At 35.7% G+C, this 24,856-nt stretch overlaps 1 protein-coding gene across 2 annotated transcripts in view; it reads right to left on the bottom strand.

Annotated features, from left to right (window-relative positions):
• The window catches only part of DMD (dystrophin), a 1,192,402-nt gene that overhangs the window by 703,496 nt on the left and 464,050 nt on the right, over positions 1–24,856 (bottom strand). For both annotated transcript variants that reach the window (XM_074159135.1, XM_074159144.1), the window contains exons 22-30: positions 24,336–24,481; positions 22,550–22,762; positions 18,577–18,690; positions 16,874–17,029; positions 14,312–14,482; positions 11,867–12,049; positions 10,164–10,298; positions 9,246–9,395; positions 861–1,022 (exon numbers count right to left, since the gene is read on the bottom strand). In XM_074159135.1, coding sequence (XP_074015236.1) covers positions 861–1,022; positions 9,246–9,395; positions 10,164–10,298; positions 11,867–12,049; positions 14,312–14,482; positions 16,874–17,029; positions 18,577–18,690; positions 22,550–22,762; positions 24,336–24,481 — 1,430 coding nt within the window. The remainder of the gene's footprint in view (positions 1–860; positions 1,023–9,245; positions 9,396–10,163; positions 10,299–11,866; positions 12,050–14,311; positions 14,483–16,873; positions 17,030–18,576; positions 18,691–22,549; positions 22,763–24,335; positions 24,482–24,856) is intronic.

Genomic DNA, 24,856 nt, shown 5'->3' with positions numbered 1-24,856 from the left:
TAATCATTGCCAATATTGTACCTGACGACACACATAAACCGGATGCATCCATGGGATATATGAAGCACAATCAAAAATTGCTACAACGTTAAGGGTCCAAATACACCAGAAGAAAAGAACACTTTCATATAAATTTTTCTTATGTATTAGCTATATAATTACAAGATGAGAAATTAAACTGATACATCTTTAACAAATGCTGATTTGTATCCTATTTCAGAACAGAATTATTTACATTATTCATATTTCAGGCAAGGGGTAAAATAATTCAAGAGAGTCAACTGATAACTAACATAGTTTAGAATTCAAACTGAAACAATAATTCGTCTGAATCTGATCCTATTCTTATAGTGAGGTGAGTTAGAAGCAAATAAATTAGAATCTGTTTCAGAATAAGACAATGCAAATACGATCCTGTTTTCTAAATATAACTTTTTTAATTCATACACACACAAAAAAGATCTGCATGTACTTGCAAACACACACACAAAACGTAACCAAAAGGAACTTCTATCTACATTTAAACTCAAAAGACATGAAAACCTTTATTTTTAAAGGAAAGACAAGTTTTAAAGGAAAGAAAGATCTTTGTCATTTTAAAATTACTGTGTAGTATTCCATGACATTTATAGTCCTTTACACCTGGACAGGTATATAATATAAATTAGAAGGAAAATATGACTCTACTAGTCGATTAGCTTGAACTTCTCAGAGTAATCCTACCTAAAATTTACTTGCTCTTTCACACTGATCATGTTGCAAGTGCCCATTATTAATATGAGGCAGAGGGACAACCAAACACTCTTTGGCTAATTTGAGAACACCAGTAAACACATCAGTTTAACCTGTATATAACTTACCTGTGCTTCCTGAGGGACCTGTGCTGCATCAACTCTGTCTGCAATGTAAGCAGTTAGCTGTTTGTCAATAACAGCAAGAGACTCTTGGATTAAGCGGAGGGTTTTGTCAGTCTCCTGGGCAGACTGAATACTCTGTTCAAGACTCTTTTGTCTTCTCACAGCCTGAAAACAATGACAATGTTATCAATATTCACAGTAATAAAGCATATAATACATTTTTACCCATGTTTTTTTTTCCAAAAATGTAGGCTAAGAATCAAAAATAGTACTCCTGACTTGTGCTCATCCACCTTTTTGTATGATAAGTTGCGCATCTTTTTGCCACCCATTCCGTTCTTTTTAGTAAGAAACAAACAAAACCTCAGATAGCATAGACAAGTTCTAAAAATTCTAGGACCCTGAAAAACCAATGCATGCATTGAGGATTTCTATACAAAGTGAAAGTTGGCAAAGCCGCATAGTAAAACCATCCTGATAGTGCAGTCTTTCATTCTGAGGCATAGCAGTCCTTCCTGATCTTATATAGTTCAAGGGATTTTGTTTACTGAGAATAGGGTTACTGTCATCACAATGCCATCTGAGACAATCCACTTCAGTAAGTGAGAGGGATAAAGACTCTCTTGAGAAGGAGCTCTCTTATATGAGGTATAAATAGCTGTCTGGAACAGAGGCAATACCTATTCTGGAAAAAAAAGGGCCGGATCCTTGTCTCGTGTTGTTTGTAGACTTGCCCAATCTATTATCACCCTAACCATAGTCTCTTTTAACCTAGGAAGCTGAGACTCTTGCTTCTACTCCACCACCAGTGCCACAGTGGATTGCCTACCATCACCTTTTACACAATCCATTTTTTGAGAAGGATGCTTTCCTTTCAAAGGAGCTCACTTTATGGTTTACCAAATCAGAACAATAAATTCTCCTTCCAAGTTGTCCTTAAAACATACGTATGTTTAAACACTAGACATAAACGAGTTAGCTTTAACTATTATTTGTAACAGCTTAATATGGTATTTACCAGGTAATAAATTACCTGGTACTTTCTTCCATCTGTCACTGTGTTCACTTGCAGACTCATATTTTACTTAGACTAGAGCTTCTGCCTAGCAGAGTTTCTGCTTTATACAAAGCACATAATAATTACCAATAATCTCAAGCGCAATACAGTTTTTCTCTGTACAAGCCCAGTCATACTGCTGACCACAGAATAAAGTGACTACCTTTCTTTGACATGAATCAAAGGAGGAGAGAAAGCAAGCAAGCACTCTTTAAATAACATTGTTAGGTGTCCTGCCATTTTTCAAGTCAAATCACACTCTTTCTCTTTGGCGAGCCAGCTATACTTTAATTTGATTTCATACCTATTATGAAACTCTTGTCTTGAACAAAAACATCTCTCAGGAATTCAGTGAGAATATTTGATATATCTGTACCTTCTTCACGGAGCTCAGTTTCTTATAGAGTTTCACATTTAAGAAATGAAAAAGATTATTTCTTGTGAGCATTCTTGCTAGCTCTTTGAGTTAGTTAAAGGACAGGGATCCAAACAGTATTTACTATATTTGTATTTGTAAGCTGCTTTGTGCTATTTCAAAACAGGTGATCAGATAACCTTGTATCACTGCCAGTTCCAGGAACCTGCTGTGGAAGTGAGCAGCTTTACATATCAGACCCACGCTATCAGTGTTAATGGAAGCACCTGAGCCACTAAGGTATTATTACCCTACCAAATGAACCATTAAAACTGTAACTTCACAGTACAGTACTGAGACTTGCTATTTAAATGATTCATCTGATTTGAGATTTTATACTACAATGTTCTCAGCCTGTTCAAAGCAGCGGGGTTAAAAACCACAGCTTCCATTTACCTTGGCAATCCTTACTACTAATTTGTAAGCCTGGCTAAGTACACTCACTCTCCACCTTCCCCTTCACATCACTATACAGTAGACTGAAACACACATTAGATCAGAAACAAGGTAAGTAGATTTCTACAGCTCATGGGTAAGGGCATCCTTCCGGAAGCATGGAAGAAAACCTCTGCCTTTACAGATCTCTTTGGATAACTGGTAGGGCTACCCTACATACAAAGTCAATTCATACTGAGGGCTGCAGTGTCCTGATGTTCAGAAAAGCTCACCATTTAAAATAAGACACTGAGAAAGTTCCATTCGTTTTAGTCATTAAAATAAATGCCCGCACTTTCTGGAAAATTCAGTATACTGGACACAAATTTGGTGCTAAGTCCCTCTGAAAAACTATTTTTACAGGAATACTTAAAGCTTTGAACTTTTGTTAAATGCTGACCCAACCTAACTATTATTTGCATCTAGGCACTTGCTTAAGTATAGATAAATTTGCTGCCAGCCTCAGGAGCTGCTTGCATGCATGCAATCAAGCAGTTATCACTGCATGGAAACTCACAAAAAGTCTTAAAATCGTATGACAAATATGTGGTGATTGAAAAATTGTCATCCCTGTGCTGATACCAGCAGAAATTATGTACATCAAAATCCTGTTTTAAAATGCAACTGGAAAAATGAAAACATTCCCAAACTCATTGATCAAATATTAAATCAGATAAAGTCAAGAAAGAATTACAATAAATCCTTGCCTGAGTCTGACTGAATTTTTATGGCTAGATTTGAAAAAAAATATGAAGTCAGGAAAATATATATGCATGCTCGTGATATCTTTATGTGCACACAAAGTATGTACGTACACACATACTTGCAAAACATTCTCCTTTCATTGTCTTCAGAGAGAATTTGATTACAGCCTGAGAAACCTGTGTGATATTTGTATCTTCCTAGTGAGGTGAAAGTACATCTTTTCCAAAAACCCTGAACAGTTTAGGTGAATGAATGGATGATATCAAACCAAGATGTGAATGCAGCGGTACACGAGAGGAATTACTTTGGCAGTGGGAGCAGAACCACAGAGCCAAATGCTGGGATATAGCACCTTTACAGTTGTGATGATTTTCTCAGATATAAATGGGTGCTGCTTTAATTTTTTTCTTTGTATCGCCTACTGGGAACAGACCCCATCCTGCATGCTCACCTATAGTCAAGTCTCTGCCCTGACCCTGTTCAATTCACACAACAAATGTAACAAAAAAATCTTCACAATAATCTTATAAGAGGTAAAATACCATCATTTAATGTAAGATATTTCTCCAGTACACCACAGCTGACTCAAAAACCTAATCCTGTTCACTAAGTAGGTCCCTGACAGTCACTGGCATTGCAGAATACTTATCAATTCAGTCAAGGCAAATGCCACAATGTGGAGGAGGCTGCTTCCTTTGCTTTGGTAGGAAAGAGTTACTGATGGAGGTAAGCATTAGGCGGCTTTACAAAAAGGGGCAGACATACTATACATTTACATCTGTGAACCTGAGTTTCAAATTTATCCTTAAAACTTACATGTCTGTGAGTGTGAAAATCTATATATGCATATTTTTAAAAGACACGTGAAAGTTGAAATTTTATGTATCTGTAATATAAAAATATCTTAATTTTTGCTGTTGTGTTTTGTGGGGGTTGTTTTGTTTTTTGTTTTTCCATTGTTTGTTTTTCACTGAAAGATTACGGGTTTTCTATTCCTCTGTGGAAGAAATAGATGGTTTAAAATCACAGTGTATAAATAGGTCTGAGGACATAGAAAGTTCTAGCTCTGCTATCAGATCATAGTCAATAAAGCTGGAGGCTTTGGTCTCTATAGAAAGTGTCTGACAGTTAATTGCTAAATAGGAAATCTCAGGAAAATAACCAACTGTTTAATTATTTCTGAGCCTGTGAAATGTTGACAGCTGTCAAGGAAAATAAAAACAAACAATAAAATCTGCTGTTAGGCACTACCAGGATGAAAGAGAAAAGAAAAAACTTCTATGGGCTGAATTTTTTATTAAAATCTCTACAGGTTTTTATAGATTTTTAGTTATTTTTATGATTAAGTATAACATTTAAGTTTTATGATACGGGGTACTGCATAAATCTGTTTACAATTTAACAAAGATCAATGATAAATGCAGGAAATGGTAACATTGCATATTATCCATATAAAATGTCATAGTAAGGGAAAGGTTGCATTGAGACATGATCAAATATCAGGAAAGCTGGAGGGGTTCAAAGAGCTGCTTATGACTATAGCTCGTTCTTTGATGTTGAATGTTATAAAGCTATATTTAAAGACATTGGCACTTTTCCTTTAAATAATATATTTCATGTATTTAATGACATTAGTCATATACACAGTTACTAAGATGTTGGTTAGAGTTTTATGGTTAAAACCAAGTAGAGTTTTGTTGTCGAGGCAACAACTGTTGTAGTCAGTAGTTGTGCTACAGGAGATAAATAGAATGAAACCTTTCAAAAATTATAGTACTTTTACTACAGCGTATATTTATTTAAAATGTAGAAGCAAATTCATCAATTAGCTTATAAGTTGCCGCTCACGGAAAAGGGCCTGTTCAGAAAGGCAGAAATATGTTAGCTCTTTTTTTTTTGGCCCATTTATAGTGTCTAATTATTGAGAAATGTTACTGCAGAGTAAAGTTAAAAAGTTAAAAGCTAGAAAATTTTAACCTTAAAATTCCTTCTTGTTTAAATTACTTTAAAATTTAACCTAATTCTTGGTGTTATAATGGTTGCATCTCTGCACATTTTGCATCAAATTGCTAATGTATTAATCTATGCTTTTTTTGTTTGGAATCAGAGTGGATTAGTGTTTAGATTTAAACTAGAAAAACCTTTTCTAACATTCAAAGTGTTCATTTTGGGCCCAGGAATTTTTAATACCCTCCAAGCTAGAAGTAATTCTTCTGCAAAGTCTAGTAGTATTTCACAGCATGTTTTTAAAGCAAATGGCTACAAATATTTAACCTTTTAGCCATAAAGGGATCTTCATCTTTGATCAACTGTATTCCAAAACCACAAACTATACCAAGGAGGTTTTCTTTCTCTCTTTAGGTTATCACTGCAGACACATAGTGCCTCAGAACTTGTAAAAACAGCTCTCTTAGCAACCTTCAAAGCAATCATGTGCAGATGGGGCCTGAAAAATTTCTTCCCCTCTTTAAAGGAGAACAAAACAGAAAAATTATGTCAAATGATGCATCTGTGCTCTTTGAAAGAAACAAAGGGTAACCTTGAGGGGAGTCCTAAAAGAAATTAAGACACAGTCCCCAAGAATAAAAATTGAATCTAGAGTGAAGGCCATCTAACAAGAGTGTTTTATACAGGTTTTTGCAAGCATAGTCTCAAGAAGTCTAGCTGACCTATTTTAAGTTTGCTGGACAGGATGTAAATCACTTTCAGCATTATAGGGGATTATAGTCACTTGCAATATTAGCTTGAAGTTCTTCAGGCAACAGTGTTTTTTAGATCCAATATATTGAGTCATAAGTGAATCAGTCCTTGAAAAGTAAAAATAGGGTATATTTTGCTTATCGATTAGCCCCAGATGTTCAAAAGCAAACCAAACACACTCAGTCTTTGTTAACTAAAGAAGATAAGGCATACAAACATAAAGTCATTATCTGGCTTTAAAAATGAATCTCTGTCTCAGTAGCAATGCTGAATTGTCTTGCAGCATCATTCATATGGCAGCAGTTTGGTTTGGTTGCTCTATTAGTAATGAATAAATATTTCACATATCAGTTTCTGCCAACATGAGCTTATTGCCTTAGTAATTACCTGCACAATTATTCAAATAAAAATAAATAACTTAACCACATTAGGATATCCTATTAGTCTGTCTGAAGTAGAAGTGACCTTGAACACAAGCTGAATAGTGTTATATGTCGGTAACGTAATTTTATGCAAGGAGAGTGCATGGTGTTTGGATTTCAACAGGGCTACACAAACAGAAAATTCGGTGCTGGGAATCTATGAAAAAAAGTGTGAGAATTCAGTGGAAAAATTAATAAAAAAATTTGTTGTAGAAAATATGCAGTAAAGAAGTGGTGTGACCGAGTCACTTGCAATTGAAATAGTTTCTTTACAGCTCTTACATCTATATACAGATCTCACCATTAGTATTTGACTACTAAACATCAGATCAAGCTTTCACAGAAGGTGGGAGGGCTTCTCCCTCACTCCCTGCTTTTTGTCTATGTTTAAATTACATTGGATTGCTACGAATACATTTCTAATATATTTTGCTTATATAGTCATCCAAATTGTCTCCAGAATTTCACACACCATCTTCATGTTGTACTTTCCACACTTAACCCCTGCAGATGGCATAAATTTTGATTTAATGCTTATTACTGTGAAGACTGAATAGTATTAATCCGTCATTCAGCAAGACCATTTGAAAGTCCTTTTTTCACACACTGGAAGCCCTCTGCATATTCCCAGTTTTCTTCTCCAAGTCAGTAAAAAAACAACAGTTACCATGAAGCAGAATTCCAGGGAATGCATCTGCTTTCAAACAGAAGTTAGATGTAAAAAAAAAAAAAAAGAAAAAAAAAAAAGAAAAAAAAAGTAGGTATACAGCAGGCTATGTTTAATTTTCTGTTATGACACTGCCCATCAATATAGGACTATGTGAATTCCTGCACTGCACCAGAACTACCATCAGGTAGTTAATGGAAGGAACCAAGCTCTTTCTCTCCCCATCTGTCAAATTTCAGCTCAGAACAGCTGAGGACCCTTCCTTAATTTTTATTATAGTGTTTTTACTTCCACTGTTTTCAAGAACAAGTACATTTCAAGTACCCTGAAAAAAGAATAAACGATACCATTGTCATGGTAGATTGTCATCATTCTAACACAGCTGCTTTCCAAAAATTTTTACTTGTGCATCGTTTATATCTTTGAAACCGAGTAACCTTTTATTATCTTTGTAGCTTTCTGACTTCGTATAAAATAGTAACTTTTGTAGCTTATCTTTGAACACGTTCTGGTTCATACAGAGGGTCTCTGTGTCCTTCACTAGGTCCTTCTCTAATAATTCCTTTCTGATCTTTACCAAGTACTGAGCTGACATATTCTTGATATTTCTTTTCATAACTCCAAGATCTTCCTTCTGAACAGTAACAGTCAGCTCAAAAGTTACTATTTTATACGAAGTCAGAAGTCCTCCATGGGTATCACTTTTCATGCATTTGCATTGAATACTTCTGTAATTTAACTGCCTTGTTACTCTGTCCTGTAAGGTTGTTCTGTGTTTATTTAGAGCTTGTCCCCATCTTTGTTACTAGTAAACCGCTAGTAGTTGAGCTATTTCCTTATGTATCCTTTGGTTATCTTAAAATTCTGTTGAATTCTGTTTGGCCTTGCCATTATAAACGTACACACACAATTAGTATTAGTACACACAAATATATGTTAAATAAATGCCCAGTATTAGAAGCAAACATTCATGCCCAAGTATCACAGTTTTGAATTGATTTACAAGCAAAAAAGTTTACTGTCCCACTAGTGGGATCTGTCAAAGGAATAGTAAAATTTTCTTCATGGAGTCTATGGCAAAGATTGCTCACCTAGCCTGTTGCCAGATTTGAATCTCCTTGTGCAAAACATGTTTATATATTGAAGTTTCTTTATAAAATCTTTCATTGATACAAAAACTTATTTTTTGTTTACTAAAGAATATTTATGTAAGAGAATGTTACTCATATTTAACTTTGAGAAAAGAATATTAAATCCATTGGATGGTCACTTCAATTTTGGAATTTTAGGGTTACCTATTGTACTTGTTTTGGCTGGGATGGAGTTAATTTCCTTCACAGCAGCCCATATAGTGGTGTGTTTTAGACTGGTGACCAAAACAGTGTTGATAATACAGGGATGTTTTAGCTATTGCTGAGCAGTGCTTACACAGTGCCAATGCTTTGTCTTTCTCACTCTGCCCCTTCCAGTGAGTAGGCTGGGGGTGGGCAAGAGGCTGGGAAGTAACACAGCCGGGACAGCTGACCTGATTTGACCAAACAGATATTCTGTACCACACAGAGTCATGCTCAGCAATAAAAGAGGGCTGGGGGCGAATTTTTCCAAAATTGCTGTTGCTCGGGGACTGGCTGGACATCATTCTCCTGGTGGCGAGTGGCTGGTTTTGCATCACTTTCTTCTTCCCTTTTTTCTTTCACTTATTAAATTGTTTTTATTTCAGTCCATGAGTTTTCTTGCTTTTGTCTTCCCAGTTCTCTCCCCCATCACAGGAGGAGATGTGGTGAGTGAGTGAGCAGCTATATCATGCTTTGCTTCCTACTGGAGTTAACCCACCACACCTATGCAAATCATCTGCTCCTAAAATAAGGCTTTGTTAGTTTACTGTTTATAAACTATACCAACAAAATAACTTTTTCTTTTTTTTTTTTTATAGTAGTGCCAGACTGTAAGCTGTTTAATGGGAGGACAGGTCAATTATAAAATATACCTGCTGCTGAAGATCTTCCCATCGAGTATTGAATTTCTCCAGTTTCTCATTGATCAATTCATCCAAGATTCCACCATCAGTTAAAGTCTGAGCCAACTCCCGAATCTGATTGCGATTATCTTCTGGATGTCTCATTAAACATTCCAAAGACTGAAACAAGGTCAAAAAAGTAGTTTGTTTTCCTTTCTGCAAATAAGATTCTATAGAGCAATCAGAATTCCCCTTAAAAATGTAAGTAAGAAACTTCACATTTCATACACAATAAAAGTAGAGAGAAAAGATAAAAATATCTATGTTCCATGTCTTGACAACAAATGTTCTGTACTACTTACTACCAAAAGCAAAGAAAGATTTTTGCAAAGCAATAAACTGGGTGTTTGATTTTAAAAACATAGACTATGCCCACTGAGTTCAGTGGGAGCATTTGTGTCCTCCAAAATAAAAATTTTGCTTGGGTATCTGAATGGATGAAGTTCAACAGTAGAAATACATTATCAATGTAATGTTTTGTATTTTGATCAACTAAGAGTATTAACTTAATTTCTACAAATTTGAAAGGTTCTATGAATAAAAATTAAGTAATAATAAACAGAGTTGCAGTACTAGGATGAAAGCTTGCAGTCTCTGAAGTCTTCAAAAATTTTTTGACTGGCTTAAATAAGGCCATGATTTTTAAGAAAATGTATTTTATTATCACTCAAGATTGTTTATGACATCATGCATAACACATTTATTTACCCTGTTTCACTTACATGGATTTGAATTCATGACATAATTTGTTGAATCAAGTGAGAAAATAGGACTTTCCAAATATCCTGCATCTTGCTCATGTGTAATGTTGATTCATAGTTTGTTTTGAATCCCATGTGATTTACAATTTATCAATAAATATGATTTGACATTTAAGTCAGCACTTACGTCGAGAGACTCAGAAATCTCTTCTGCACCTCCCTGGATATTCTCAGTTGCCTTGAGTTTCAGTTCAATCTCATTCAACCATTTATTTTCTGCATCCAAATATGACAATAATTCACGCCAACATGCCCATACCTCCTGATGAAGTAAAAAAAAATATTTATTGAGATTGAAAATCTTACAGCTAACTTTGACTTATTAAAACATTGCAAACATTGCATGCTTCATCCCCAAAACAATATGGTTGATATCTGATGGTTTTGATGCCGTATAGTTGATGTTTTCCCCAGTATTTATATGTTCCAAATAAATATAATACACAATGAAAACATTTTGATTAAACAGAGTAAAACCACAGAAGATAACATGAAAAAATGAACACTTCTGCAAAACAACTTGAATCTTCTGTCACATGAATTATCTACTTCATACGCTTTCTGTAAAATTTTCTTGTTATATAAAAATATATATACACAAATTATCAGAATTTTTAAAGATTTATATTAGAAGTTTATGTCTTCATTACAAGATGTAGTTAAGATGCTTATATATTCTGTATATTAATTAATTAAAGAACAGACTCATAATGTCTAAAACCACAGCTTTCTAGAATTCTGACTGAAATCTCTACGGAAATTAATTCTAAACAACACTTAGTCCAATTTATACATCACTTAAGCACACACGAGTACTAAACATAATGTTTTAAAATGAAATTATGTTCTTATTCTCCTGGAACTAAATTATTGTCTAATATTTTATTTTTACAGTGCCTGAAGATACTTAAATAAGCAGATAAAAATGGCACTTTATACACAAGCAAAACACTTAAATGTCCATAAATCATCTTTTCATTCTCCTTTTTTGTTAGTAGATGTTAAAATAATGTTATTGAGATGCATTAGGCTGTTTGTAGATCAAGTTTCCCAGAGTGGGATTCATCTCATCTAACTTTGGTCATATCAAACCTGTCTTGTCTAGGAGGAGGTTATAGAGGGTTATTACCACACAAAACCAACATCAATGATCAGGGGAAATAGAGATTACCATCTTAGACTACACACCTAATTTTCCACAGTGAAATTTAGAGATAAATTTTACCCAGGTATATAATTGTCCTGTATGAAGTTAGCTATTAAAAATTAGTTCACAACAAAAAATCATACCTAATTCACTGTGACCACTGTATAATATGGAAACAGTCCTATGGCAAGGATCTATAATGGAGTTGGCCAAAATGTCAGGGTCACCTCAAAATGCATGAGACCTAGTCAGCTTGCCAGAAGATCAAATGCTGTTCCCATGCTGAGATAACACCACCTGTCCAGCTTCAGGGACATTTAAACAAAATCTTTAGCCATGGAAGAAAGAAGCCTAGAGGAGCTGGTGAAGACAACGTCACAGGCTTGCTATAGAAGCCAGATGCTTGGCTTAATCTCAAGAGGGATAAGAACCCTGAGCAGCCATTGCTGTCTCCCACCTAAGTGCCATGTCTGAGGCTTCTCTTTTAATTAAACTCTCCAGCATACATAATTCTGAACAAGATTTAGGTATATGGCTCATACTATGTGGTATTTGGTATATGGCTCATAAAGCGAGGACAGCCTTGGGCTACTCATGATCCCATATGATAATAGATCTTTGCTGTCTACCTTATTTCTGCAGTTAGAAGGGCTATAAATACAATGACTGACAAGATATCCAACCTCCAATGTCTTGTACTTTCCATTCAGTCTGCTGCAGAGTCGCTGGTAGCTGGTAATTAGAACATCAAGTTCCTTTTTCAAAGCCTCATGAGCTGCAGGTGGAGCCTTTGCTATAAAATTATTCACAGAATCAGTAATAAGCTTCACTTTCACTTCCTTCTGCATGGCTTCCTCCTTTGCTCTCTGAAAAAAAAAAGAAAGAAAAAGAAGTTGTAGTCCTGGTTTAAGAAGGAAACTGATTTCTAATAACTGTTAGAACTCTCTCTCTGACAGAATTCTGTCAGAGGGAAAAAAAAAAAAACACCCCACAATAACAGCAAAAAAAAAAAAAAACCAAACAAAAAAGCCCAAACACCAAGATTTATTTAATTCCCAGACTTTCTGAAATAATCTTGAATGTATTCAAAACCTTTTTTTTTAATTTTGTTGCCAATACACGATACACAATAAAATTTAACATCTTCTCACAACTATCTAGTTTTCTGGAGCTCTCAGAATAGCAAAACATTTTGATATTTCTCTTTTTTTCCCAAGAAATGCTACAAATATCTTCACCATACCTTATGAACCACAAATGACAAAAAGGAGCTGTTGTGTTACAAATTCATGTACACAGGTTTAAAGGTACAATGGCAAGAACCAAGACAGAAAAAAACGAAAAATAATTCTGACTGATCTTCCTCTCCTTGACACTATTATTAACTTGCTTTTAAAGAGAAATTGAGAAAATAATTTTTCTCCACTGTATACTTTATACTTTTATCAAAGCATTAATGTTGATTTCATTCTCTCATTTTACAGAGATAGAAAAATCAGTGTAATTTTTCACTACCAGTGAACATTAATCTAACACGAAGAGAGGACAAAATGAACAGGGAGCATTCTCCCAAACAGCACTTTCTGTGTTAAACTTCTCTACCTAAGGTCTTAACAGAGGACAGGCACAGGAAACAAAGATCTGAGGAACACAGAATCACAAACTGATGGTGAATTAAAACCAGTAATTAACAAATCATACATACCTCATCTGGAACCACCAACCTGCCACCTTTTCCCCGTTTTAGCCTATGTTTCCACAACAATCGATTGATCCAATTCCCAACTTACTTCCTCTACCTTTTGCTACTCTCCCCCTTGTTATGTCATCTCAGACACAAGATTGTCATACCTATTATTGTTTCCTGTGACAGCTTGCAATGGGATGGTGTCTATGACTGGAGTCATATCACTACTGAAAACAGAGTGATGGTATACACAGTGTCATCAGTGTGTACTGGTCTGCACAGGAATTTGAGAACTTCCTCGCCTAAAGGCATTAAAATGAAACCTTGTTCCCAAGGTTTCATGTTCGCTTGTTCTGCAAGCCTTCGGGGAAAAGGATCATCAGAAGCAGGAGAAGGGATGCATGACAAATGATCTGGTTATCTGCATAGGTCGAGGTGTCACAATTTGAACATACCTGTACTTCAGCTGGAAGTACAGAATATTCACTAGGAAATCCATGGGGGTTATCTAAAACTATTTATTTAACCTAGTTTATTATGCAGTACAATGCATAAATTTGAATTTTATTATTTAATTACTAAAAAAGAACTGTATCTATAGAGCAGATGTTTACTTTTGATATATTTGTCTCACTACAATGAATTGGGCTTGTTCATATATTTCCAGGTATTCTGCATACTCTGACTAGCATTAAGTTATTTCTGTCAGTGCATAAAGAGATCATCAGCTGCATGTCAGATAATCTCAAACATTGGCAAAAGTCTATGGACAATCAAGAGTTTGTGAACAAAGTGTTGGACAGATTGTTAAGGCCATATAATCCGACTTCCTCAATAGCACAGGCCAAACAATTCACCCAGGAAATAAAAATCAAGCCCACATCCAGTGGCTAAGCAACAGTATATTTGAGCGTGTATCACAAATTAGTCCTTTTTTGTCCAAAGGCCATATTCATCCCACATGAAAGAAACACTACTTGAGACAAAAATATACTGTTCCTATACTGCTATATTAAATAAAATAATAAGCCATGCATACTTTGGTACATACCAACATGCATCCTGAAGCACTAAATCTTTTTCTTTCTCTCTCTCTCTAATATAATAAGACATAAAACAGATTTCACTCTATCAGTTAACTGCTGCTAACACCTGATTCTTAAGAATTATTCCTTAAGTAAAAGAATGTTGAAGCTGTATCAAAATCAAGCATCCAATAAAGCAAAGTGGAAAAAAAAAAGCAATGCAGTATTGTGAAAGATTAAATATCTTCCAACATATTCCAAATAGAAATTACTTCAAGCTGTCTATTTCTTTAAAATTTCAGGCTAACAAGGAGATCTCAAAAAGCACCTTTATAAACGAAAGAATAAACTTTCTTTACAACAAAAACTTCAAAAATAACTTTAAACATAGCTCAAGGAATTATTTAATCTTTTACCTTCAGTTCCTCAACAGCTCTCTGTAATTCATCAGGTGTTTTGTACTCAAAATCTCTTTCCAGATATTCTTCCTCAGCTTGTGTTATCCATTCATGCATCTCTGACAAATCTTTTCTGAGACTCACAGTCTTATCCAAACCACCCTTTAATGCTGCCTTCTTAGCATAGGCCTTTAAGAAAGAAAACATTACATCGAAATTGAAGCAAGGCTACTGTACAGACTTGACAATACTTTAGCCTGAAAAGAACCAAATTAAATCCTGTACTAATAACATTGCTGTAATTAGGCAGATGTTAACAAGTAATTAGATAGATACTAATAACAGGTAATTGAGAAAGTATTACACATGTATACATCCTTTTTTTAGTGAGTCATCGCTGTGCAGAATGAGTTTTCAATGATCCTACAAGACTTTACCTCATATGCTGAGGTCATCAGAAAACAAATCTGAGAAAAACATCACCCAGGGACTATCTTCTAAAAGATGTAAAAAGAACAACAACTGATCTTGAAAGTGCACCCAAGGATAAAACCAGAAGCTTTCGAGCTGTAAAGTCAGATAACCTTTTAACCAGTTTGTATGCAACTTGCCAGAGAATAAAGCAAAATGCATAACTTTCTTTCATGGAAGAAGCCGTTATTGAATCTCTCAGAAAGGTGTATATCCTAAACAGAAAGGTAAATAAAAAAAGAACCTTGTACTGGAAGAAGCTACTTATCTTAAAGGGAAAAATACTTCTGTTAAATCCTTTGCCAATCACTATAGAGGGGTCATATAACTTAGGTTATATAGCTCATGTATAGAACTAGATGATCTCTATGTTCCCTTCCAACCCAAACCATTCTATGGTTCTATATGATTCTGTGATTCTATGAATTGCACATCAACTTATCAAAATTGTCCGTAACTGATTAAGCCATTGGCTGAGCCACTTTTCAGTGGTATAAAGAAGCTTGCAACTAAAATAGCTAGTTGCACCAATGCCATTTTTCAAAGTTGAGTATGTAGAGTTGATCACTCAGATATCCTGCATTGTGATGCCACTTCAGTAATTGTTATTTTTGGTATCATAAGGAGGAATTGTGTCTTAATATTTGGTTTTTCTGACTGTTACTGGTTTCATTACCCATCCTTGAGGGCTGGCTGTTAAACATAAATGTTGTTCAACACATATGTGGTTTTCTAGAACAAAAGAGTAACAATAAAAAGGTGGTATAGTATAAAAGCAGTATATGTAGCCCTTCAAAATTGCCTCTTCCTCTGTCACTGCACCAGAAGAGATGCTAGTCTCCCATCATCTGGAAGAGCATCTGAGTGCCAATTGTTAGCTCTCACAGTCCTATTAACTGCATGTATATTAACTCAAGCTGATTTTCCCAATCCTTTCAAGAGATACCCACAGACCAAACAGATTTTTATATTTCCTACTCATGTGTCTTAATAGTATTACTGAAGAAGCTGTGTTAGAAATGCTCACTGAGAGGCAATAATTTGTGCTGTGTATTGAACAGAGCTATTACAGGGAGATTTTCAGGGAAGTCAGATTTCTAAATAGACTTCTAAACTCATAAGGCATTACTTGAAATTTCTGTGAGAGAAGTGCAAATATATCCAATTTACTAATATTACAAAAATAAGCAATTAAAAACTCCACATTAGTAGAAGGGGAAAGACTACAGGTATATGGATCAATAAAATGTTTTAGAGATTTCAAAGATCAACTTTTTGATAACTATGTTTATCAGAAAAACATATGGAGACTATTTTCCACATGTAAAGTGAAGAATAATAATTTTAGAAAACATTATACCACCTTGAATGGTAATGGTTTTGCTGTTACACAAACATACGTTAAAAAAAGTAGACAACAGAACGAACTAGTAGAAAAAAAGGAAAAATAATACAACGTGGAAGACGTTTCCTTTAAACTGTCATAAAGAATGAGAATCCAAGTACCATCAATGAAATAATAGTAATTTTTAGCTTCCTTAATCTGCAAAATTATTTATTAAGAATGTCTTTAATTAAAATAGAAGAATTGTCCTCTCCTGTTATGCCCCATTGTCTCAAATTCATGTGACTACTGGAGACTGTAATTTACATGCATGCATATGTGCACACATTCTTACTTCCAAATTTTTGAATTCTGAACTCTTCACTCTTATTTCATCTACAGTAATGACACACAAGTACAACGATGCAAAATGAAATGTAACAGACTAATTACAGAACTTGAGTTTTTGGCAAATCTCTATATACCACTTGCAGAAAGCTAGCTTTGCAGGACCAATAAATTACATTGCTGTTAAGATCTAAGATAGTCCTATATATCTTTGTTAGAAAAATAATAAGATATTGTATGATAATATAAAGATATATACTTTACATGTATTGCTACATACTAAATAAAATTTCAGGTATAGAAGTTTAATTAATATGAACCAAATAGGTCTAAATTTAGTTTCGTTTCTACTGGATATACATAGAAGGACAAATTCTGCCAAAAAGAAACCTGATTATTACTTTAAAATGAACCAGTCACAGCGGGAGACTTGATACCTGTTGGCAAATGTGTTCCCATTGAACATTGAGCTCCTTTAGTTCTGTCTCTATTCTGGAAGCAAATTCTGGCTCTGCTTCACTCTTCATTTTCTTCCCAACCTCATTAACACTGTTCAAACTGGGCTGGATTGTCTGGATATCATTTACTAAAGCCTAGAGGAACAGCAGAAGATTAGGCAAGCAGCATTCACACAAATATTGAGGTATACTATCCCTATCAAAATGTGTCTACACAAGATTCTGACTTATCTTTGGTCCAGATCTCAAGCCAAATGAGCACAATTTACAGACTTAACTATGAAAATAAATAAAAAAGGAATGAGCAGCTGTAATGTGGTAGGCTATTCGATATCAGATAAAGTTCATTTGCAAAATATATATTATAAAGTTTTAAATGTTATGTATATAGTATACATATACACATGTATAGTGTTGCATTATATGTATTATATTTATTACAATGACTAGAACTTTTATTGACATTTGCATAAGAGCATCCCATCATAATGGTGGAAAATTGTTTGTGAATCCATCTTATTAACTATGTCAGCATTACCCTTGGGTTGGTAATTCACCTGATAACTTCCTTAAAATGATCTGAATGGTGATATCCTCTCGTTATGTCTAGTTATTAGAATGATATTTGTGGCTGAATATTATTTAAGCCCTGAGGTAGTTCTAAATTGCCACTTCCAATTTTATTTCCTAAGGCCTTCTTCAGTGCTGCAGATGTTACCCGGGCTTCCTAAGCAGTAGAAAAGGCTGGAAGTGTAAACACATAAAAGATGATGAAGATTTTGGTAGCTTTATTATATATTTGACAGTAATGGCTAATATCTTTGCAAACTTTTCATAAATTCAGGTGACAGAGTTTAAAGAGTTACATGTAACTTACTACTCTGTAGAGATAAGAGCTGTCCTACATAATTTATAATCTTTTTTATTTAAATAAGGGTTAAGAGGGAAAGTCTGAGGAACTTAGAGTTCCGTAAGATCAATATGTATGTTTCATAATATTTACACATCCTGCCAGAACATTTACAGAACTTGTAAATTCCACTGAACATACAGACAGGGACTGTCGTGGGTTACAAGATTCACTGCACTTACACACTCTGCTGGGGTAGGCAGAAGAATTTGTAAACCCTGTGATGGAAGTATCAATACTTCACGATGCTTTAAAACTCTGCTGGGACAAAATACTGGAACTTGTAAGTTTAGTGAAAAAAAAAAAAAAGAAAAAGACATAACTTACAATACCTGCAAGTTCTTTCGGTACAGTCAGAAAAGCTTGTAAATCATGTGTGAATAATAGATACAGAAAAAGGTCTTCGGGCACAGACTATACAGCTTGTAGCAAATATACATGCAATGTTTGTAAACTCAACAAAGTAAACAAACATTTATCTTAAAAGGCTACTACCTTATTATTTGCTGCAAGCAACCTCTTTTATGTTTTGCTCCTGCTATAAATACATAATGATACAGTCACTGTATGCCTTCTCTCAGTGTTAAAGTTTCCCATTTTTTAAGAGAATTTTCCTTCAAACCCAGGAAATGCAGGAGGTTCAAATAAATTGCAGAACACAACCCCCTTACAACATTAATTTATTTTAGGAACAGTAATAATATGTGTAACTTCTGCATAAGCTAGGCTTACAGAGAATTGAAAAATTTCCAAGCAGGCAGGTAATACTCACTGTACACTGCTCAAGTTGCTTTTCCAATGCTTCTGAATCACCAAGGGCAGGCCACTCTTCCTTCAGAAAAACATCCACTTCAGCCATCCACTTCTTCAGTGTTTTAGTGTCATTCTGTTTATTAAAAAGACATTTTATTGCATCGCACAGAACCTGACTGGCAATATCGTAATTCATCCTGGCACTATGACTAAAACTCATCACAATGTAATTTCAAGATTATTGAACTGTCTGAAAAATAAAACCACAGCAAACAAGCAAAACCAATTTTATCTGGGACCGTCATCGACTTTTTAGCCTCCACTCTGACCATTTCTGCCCAAGTTTAAGGTGTCTACAGGCAGGCATCTTTCTGGCTCTCAAACTTATGCCTTAAAGACATCATTTGTGCTTAAACGTTGCATGCGTGTTCATGGGTTCTTTGTATGGCTTCAAACTGCTCATACTGGGCAATCAATTCAGGCTCACCTATCAAATCCTCCCATGCTTCAGTTAAGCTTCAGGCTCCTTTTGGAAGTTGCATGCTCTATTGCCTGTTCCTTTACCAGAACACAACACAGAAAAACTCCCTTACTACTCAGAATGAAAAAAAAAAAATAAATTGTAACTGAAACAGAGTCACTTCAGAAACTAAAATCATCTAATGACTCAATGAGTTACTTCAGAGACTGATTCTCAGTTACTGTTTCTAGCACTAGAATATCTGTAATCAGCAATTTGCTTTCCCTAGTCTGTAACTAACCCTTGCAATTAATAAACAAGCTGAACATCAAATGCTTGAAGAGAGGGAACACTACCAGTCCCAGGCAACATTACATGGATAATCTAATACCTTGAAAGGTAAAATGAGATTTAAAAAATGTCACTTAAAATGTTACTGTAAAATGCAACCTTAGGTATACAATTAGATGCACGTTAAAATAAAAATTATAAATGTTTGAAAGGCGAATAATAAAGCATTTTTTCATCAAACTGTTTTCATCAACAATGAAGTACATATTGATATTATATGCTGAATGCAAAGGTGAATTAAAGCACAAAAAATTACATTTAATTAGAACACAGACTGTGCCCTAAAATGTGTACAAAAATGCCTTAACAACTATTATGAGATGGATAACCAAAGGGAACATTTTCCTAATGTCCTTGATATATTGATATAACAACAGGCTACTACAGAAAATGAACTGAATTAATAAAATAATCATACAGAAATTATCAGTATACTTCAGAATGGCAGTTACCAAAACACTGTTTAAATGTCTACTGTGCATTCCATTATCAATCAGTAAAAATAGTTCAGAATCATACTTCATGATGAAACTTTAATACCTTTACAGGAATACTTTAAGTATAGTTCATTAATGCTGCAAAATATAGATCTGATGGGGTTTACTTAAAAGAGGTCAGTCTCCAGCTACCAATGAAGATCAAATGTATGACTCGCATTTTGAATCAGACTGTAAATTCATATTATTTATTGGCACTGATTTCATCGTACCCCACGCTGACACATTCCATAAATTGCAACAGCTAAAACAATCATCTGGAAGATGGAGGATTTAAGGAGTTGAAAAGACAATGACTTTTACATTAACTGTGTACTACAGTGACTACAGCAGTAAATATGAAGTCTAAGATTTGTATGCAACAATAGCTCACATAGCTTTAAAACTAGATGCTCTACAGAGCATGGTCATGATGTTCAGGACTCTCTCCTTTTGAGACCAATGGGGGAAACTCTAAACCTCTATCCACAGAATTCGGTGGGGGAGGAAGACAAAAGTTTGAATTTCTCAAGCGAAGTATATTGCTGTGTTTTGTGCAATTGCATATAGTTCATCATACTATTGATGAAACCACTTTCCAGTTTTCCTACTTATATTGGTTTATGTGGCAAGGTTTTGGTGGCAGGGACGACCTCTATGAAGAGAGGCCCAGTGCTACCCTGTGCTGGACACAGCTGGTTCCAGGTGCCTCCAATGGACACAGGACCCTGTGGTCAGCTAGTGATGCCTAGTGATAATACAGCTAAAGGGGAAAAATGCCCAACAGGCAGAGGAGGAGAGAAAAAATCAGTGAGAAACAGCCCTGCAGACATGAAGGTAAGTGAAGAAGCAGAGATTCCCCTGCAGCCCATGGTGAACACCATGGGGACACAGGTTGTCCCTCTGCAGCCCATGGAGGTCCATGGTGAAGCAGATATCCACCCTGCAGCCCGTGGAGGAACCCACACTGAAGCAGTTGATGTGCCCTAAAGGAAGCTGTAGCCCATGCAGTCCCACACAGAAGCAGATACTTCCTGAAGGACTGCAGCCCGTAGGAGAACCACACTGGAGCAGGGGAAAAGAGTGAGGAGGAAGGAGCAGCAGAGAGGAGCTGGTGTTGGAATGACTGCAGATCTCATTCCCCACCCCTTGCACCCCTTGGCAGGAGAGGATACAGGATTAAAGCAATGGAGTGCAGACTAGGAAAAAGAGTAAGGGGGAGAGGTGTTTTAATTTTTGTCTTTGTTTCTCACTACCTGAATCTATTTTAATTTTCCCCAAGTTCTGTCTGTTTTGCTCATGATGGTAACTGGTAAGCAATCTCCCCGTCTTTATCTCAATCCAAGAGTTTTTCCATCCTATTTTCTCCTGCTGTCCTGCTGAGGACAGGAAGTGAGGGGGCATCTGGCTGCTGGCCAAAGTTATCCCACTGTACCATTAAATTTCATTTAATGGCCAGTTTCAAACATCAGAGATGTAGCCATGGAGCCAAAGTTACAATTTAGAGTACTGTGGCATTTCAGTAGCTAAATTATTAATGACACTGATAAAATGTTTCCTCCTTTTTTCGGTCTATTTTGCTTATCTAAAAACTGACGAAGACTAACAAAATAATGAGTATTTTTTTTTCTTCTCTAAAAAGTTTTTTTCCTATACAAAAGCAGAAGTGCAAGAATACTTTGACAGAAAATGTATTCCTGACCAGACAACTCTATTGAATTAAGCTGAAAATAACAATTATAGTTCACATTGCATTGTAAACTCTTGTATTATAATTCACAATATGGAGCTAATCACATATCACGTTCTACTACCAGCAAACCAAAGCCAAGGACAGAAATATTTGATGTCGTAAATAGAAGAAATACAGAGAGACAACACCGAGAAGAAACACGCTGGGAGAACACAGCTTTGACTGTGGCTGCAGGACCTCAACCTTCAGAATTTTCTTTGTGATATTCCCCATGAGTATGCAAGTGTTCATTTGCATGGGGTGAGGAGAGAAAAACATACAAAAAAATTAAAAATACTTTCTCCATTTTTGACATTAATTGATCTGAATTCCTCTGAAACCTGTCCCTTAAAATTATATAGAAATGGAAGAGGAATAAGTTAAGAATGGACTTATTTTAAATCTTATAACATCTAAGTCATAAACATCCCCTGTAATGCTGATACATGTGATATTTATAAATAAGTATAAACAGGAGATCCACACAATGAGAGAAACAATGTACGGTTCCAACACTGATAACACTTTTCTAAATACCTGACATTCACACAGATATGTAAGTCATATGCACTTCTGCTGTTTGGCAGCTGCTGCCAAGATACTACCATATTACAAATTACTTTAATTATGTAAGTGCATTCATTAAAGTCAATATGGTTACAGCTACGTCAGCTGCATGAAAAAATACTTCAGCTACATTGAAAAAGTAGGTAGAGGAATATTAGTAGTAATTCCACTGAAATCAAAGTTAAGTTTTACTATTGACACAATATAGGCAGAAATAGCCACAAAATCAGAATTCAAAGTAAAATCTTGGACCCACCAAAATGAAGCGAACATTCTAGTACATTTTATGTACTGTTCTGATATTTCACTTTGGTGTTACTTGCTTGAGGTGTATACATGTGTTCTGTGCTAGTCCCACAGCCATAAGCCACCACATAGTAGTTGAGGCTGAAAAAGTTTGGTTAACCTGAAATCGCTGGAGTTTGGTCATAAGCTCCTCAAGTTTCTGGCAACGTTCCACCAGCTGCGCTGATAATTTTTTCCAGCGGCCAAGGACTACCTCAATCTCCGTCCGGTATCTTTGGCTGACTTCTGCAGGGGCTTTCCTGGACATGTCTTCCACAGTTGTGCTGAGATAGTTCAGGCCTTTTTGCTGCTCTTGCAGAGAACTTTGTAGAGCCTATTAATGAGAAGCATATAGAATCCCGAATTATGTGTTGGGCAATTCTCTTTGTTTCACAAACATAGGTGAGACTTTTGAAGAAAGGACTGAAAACTAAGAAAGTAGGTCACCTTCACTAAAACATCCAATGACATATTCTACTGAGCAATTTGGAATTGCTTTTCTCACATAAACTAGAAAGCAGATTTTTTTAGTTGAACTGAGAATATAACCAGAGGTGTTTATACTTGTTAATAGAGGTGATCCACATACACTTCTTTAAGTTGAGATAGGAATTTACTATGGCCCTGATGATTACACTTTCAAAAGAATCAGACTATACATGGAGAAAAAGAATAAATTTAGAACTGCTTCTATGATTTAAAGTTTTTGATAACTTCTCAAAACTTCTGCAATTCTTAGTCCAAATTTGCTGCATCTATTTTTTTTTTTCTTGTCATGCTTTCAGCTGGGATGGTGTTGACGTTCCTGCTAGCAGCTGATATAGTGCTATATTTTGGATTTGGGACGAGAATAGTGTGGCAGCACACTGATGGTTTTAGTTGTTGCTAGGCAGTCAAAGCCTTTCTTGCTCCTCACACTGCCCCGCCAGCGAGCAGGCTGGGAGTGGACAAAAAGTTTGGAGGTGACACAGCTGGGACAGCTGATCCTGGCTGACCAAAGGGATATCCCACACCATATGACATTATGCTCAGTATATAAAGCTGGCAAAGAAGAAGGAAGGGGGGAGATGTTCAGAGTTAGGGTATCTGTCTTCCCAAGTAACCATTACGCGTGATGGAGCCCTGCTTTCCTGGAGATGGCTGAACACCTGCCTGCCGATGGGAAGTGGTGAATGAATTCCTTGCTTTGCTTTGCTTGTGTGTGAGGCTTTTGCTTTACCTGTTAAACTGTCTTTATTTCAACCCATGAGTTTTCTCACTTTTACTCTTCTCATTCTCTCCCCCATCCCACAGGGGGAGAGTGAGCAAGCAGCTGCCTGGTGCTTGGCTGCCAGCTGGAATTAAACCATGGCATTTCTATATTCTACATTTATTTCTGCATATTCATTACTAATTGCATCAAACAACATGTTCATTAGCCACCAAATAGTAGAACAATATCAATCATTGAAATGTAGGGAAGGTTTGTACCCACTGGCAAAACATATTCCACATTTGTGTCTGCTTGTAAATCCAACAGGAAATCTGACAAAGCCTGTGCTGCATTTTGCAAATCACAGTCATTTCCATGTCAGCACTGGAAAATTAAATGAGCTAAATCTATACTTAACTACCAGTCTTGTCAACGGAACATTCTATATTATCACGTGGACAAACAAAGGCTTTTCCTTAACACATTCAAAGTCTTATAAAATTGGTGTCAATGGCAAAGAACACTTTCAATCCTTTAACTTTAGGAAGGGATACAAGTAAGTATCCACCATCTCTTGAAGCCCTTCACTAAAACCCAGATGGGTATAATTTACTCAAGATCTTAGTGTAGGCTCCAGCAGACTCATGACAACTTTGCATTCTGTTCCTCTAGACTATTCATTTGAGAAATTCATTCCAACAGCCTGACCACTCACCTTGAGCTCCCTGAGTCTTTGCTCCATGATTTCATATTCAGCAACCGCAACCTGAGGCATGGAGAGTTTAGTTTCTGACTGCTGGATCCACACAAGTATAGTGCTCATTGTCTCTTTGTAGTGCGCAGGAGGCAAACTGTCAAAAACTACATTCAATGGGGAAGAAAAAGGAAAGAAATAAAATAATTTTGTGCTTCATCATTTGGTTTGCTGACAGAAGATGTTTGTTTTTTAACTGACTGAGCCTTACTGAAATCAATGGCTATTTTGCAACAGATTTCAACAGGCACAATATTTCAGGATCAGATTTATCCAAGAATTGTGGAAGCAGAAAACTTTTGAAAAGTAAATACGCTCATTCTAATACTTATGATATCTCTGTCATTTTATCATTTGTGTGTCATTTGACTCTCTTGCTATAGGTCACACGACAACTTTTATGGCCAAGACAACTAGTTTAAATGTGTGTGTTTAGAGATCAACAGATAAGCCATTGTACTTAACCTAAAATCTAATTTCAG

The sequence above is a fragment of the Numenius arquata genome, chromosome 1 (assembly GCF_964106895.1).
Source record: "Numenius arquata chromosome 1, bNumArq3.hap1.1, whole genome shotgun sequence".
Lineage (NCBI taxonomy): Eukaryota > Metazoa > Chordata > Aves > Charadriiformes > Scolopacidae > Numenius > Numenius arquata.
Note: the sequence above shows the minus strand (reverse complement) of the source record. Positions and strands in the feature narration are given on the sequence as shown.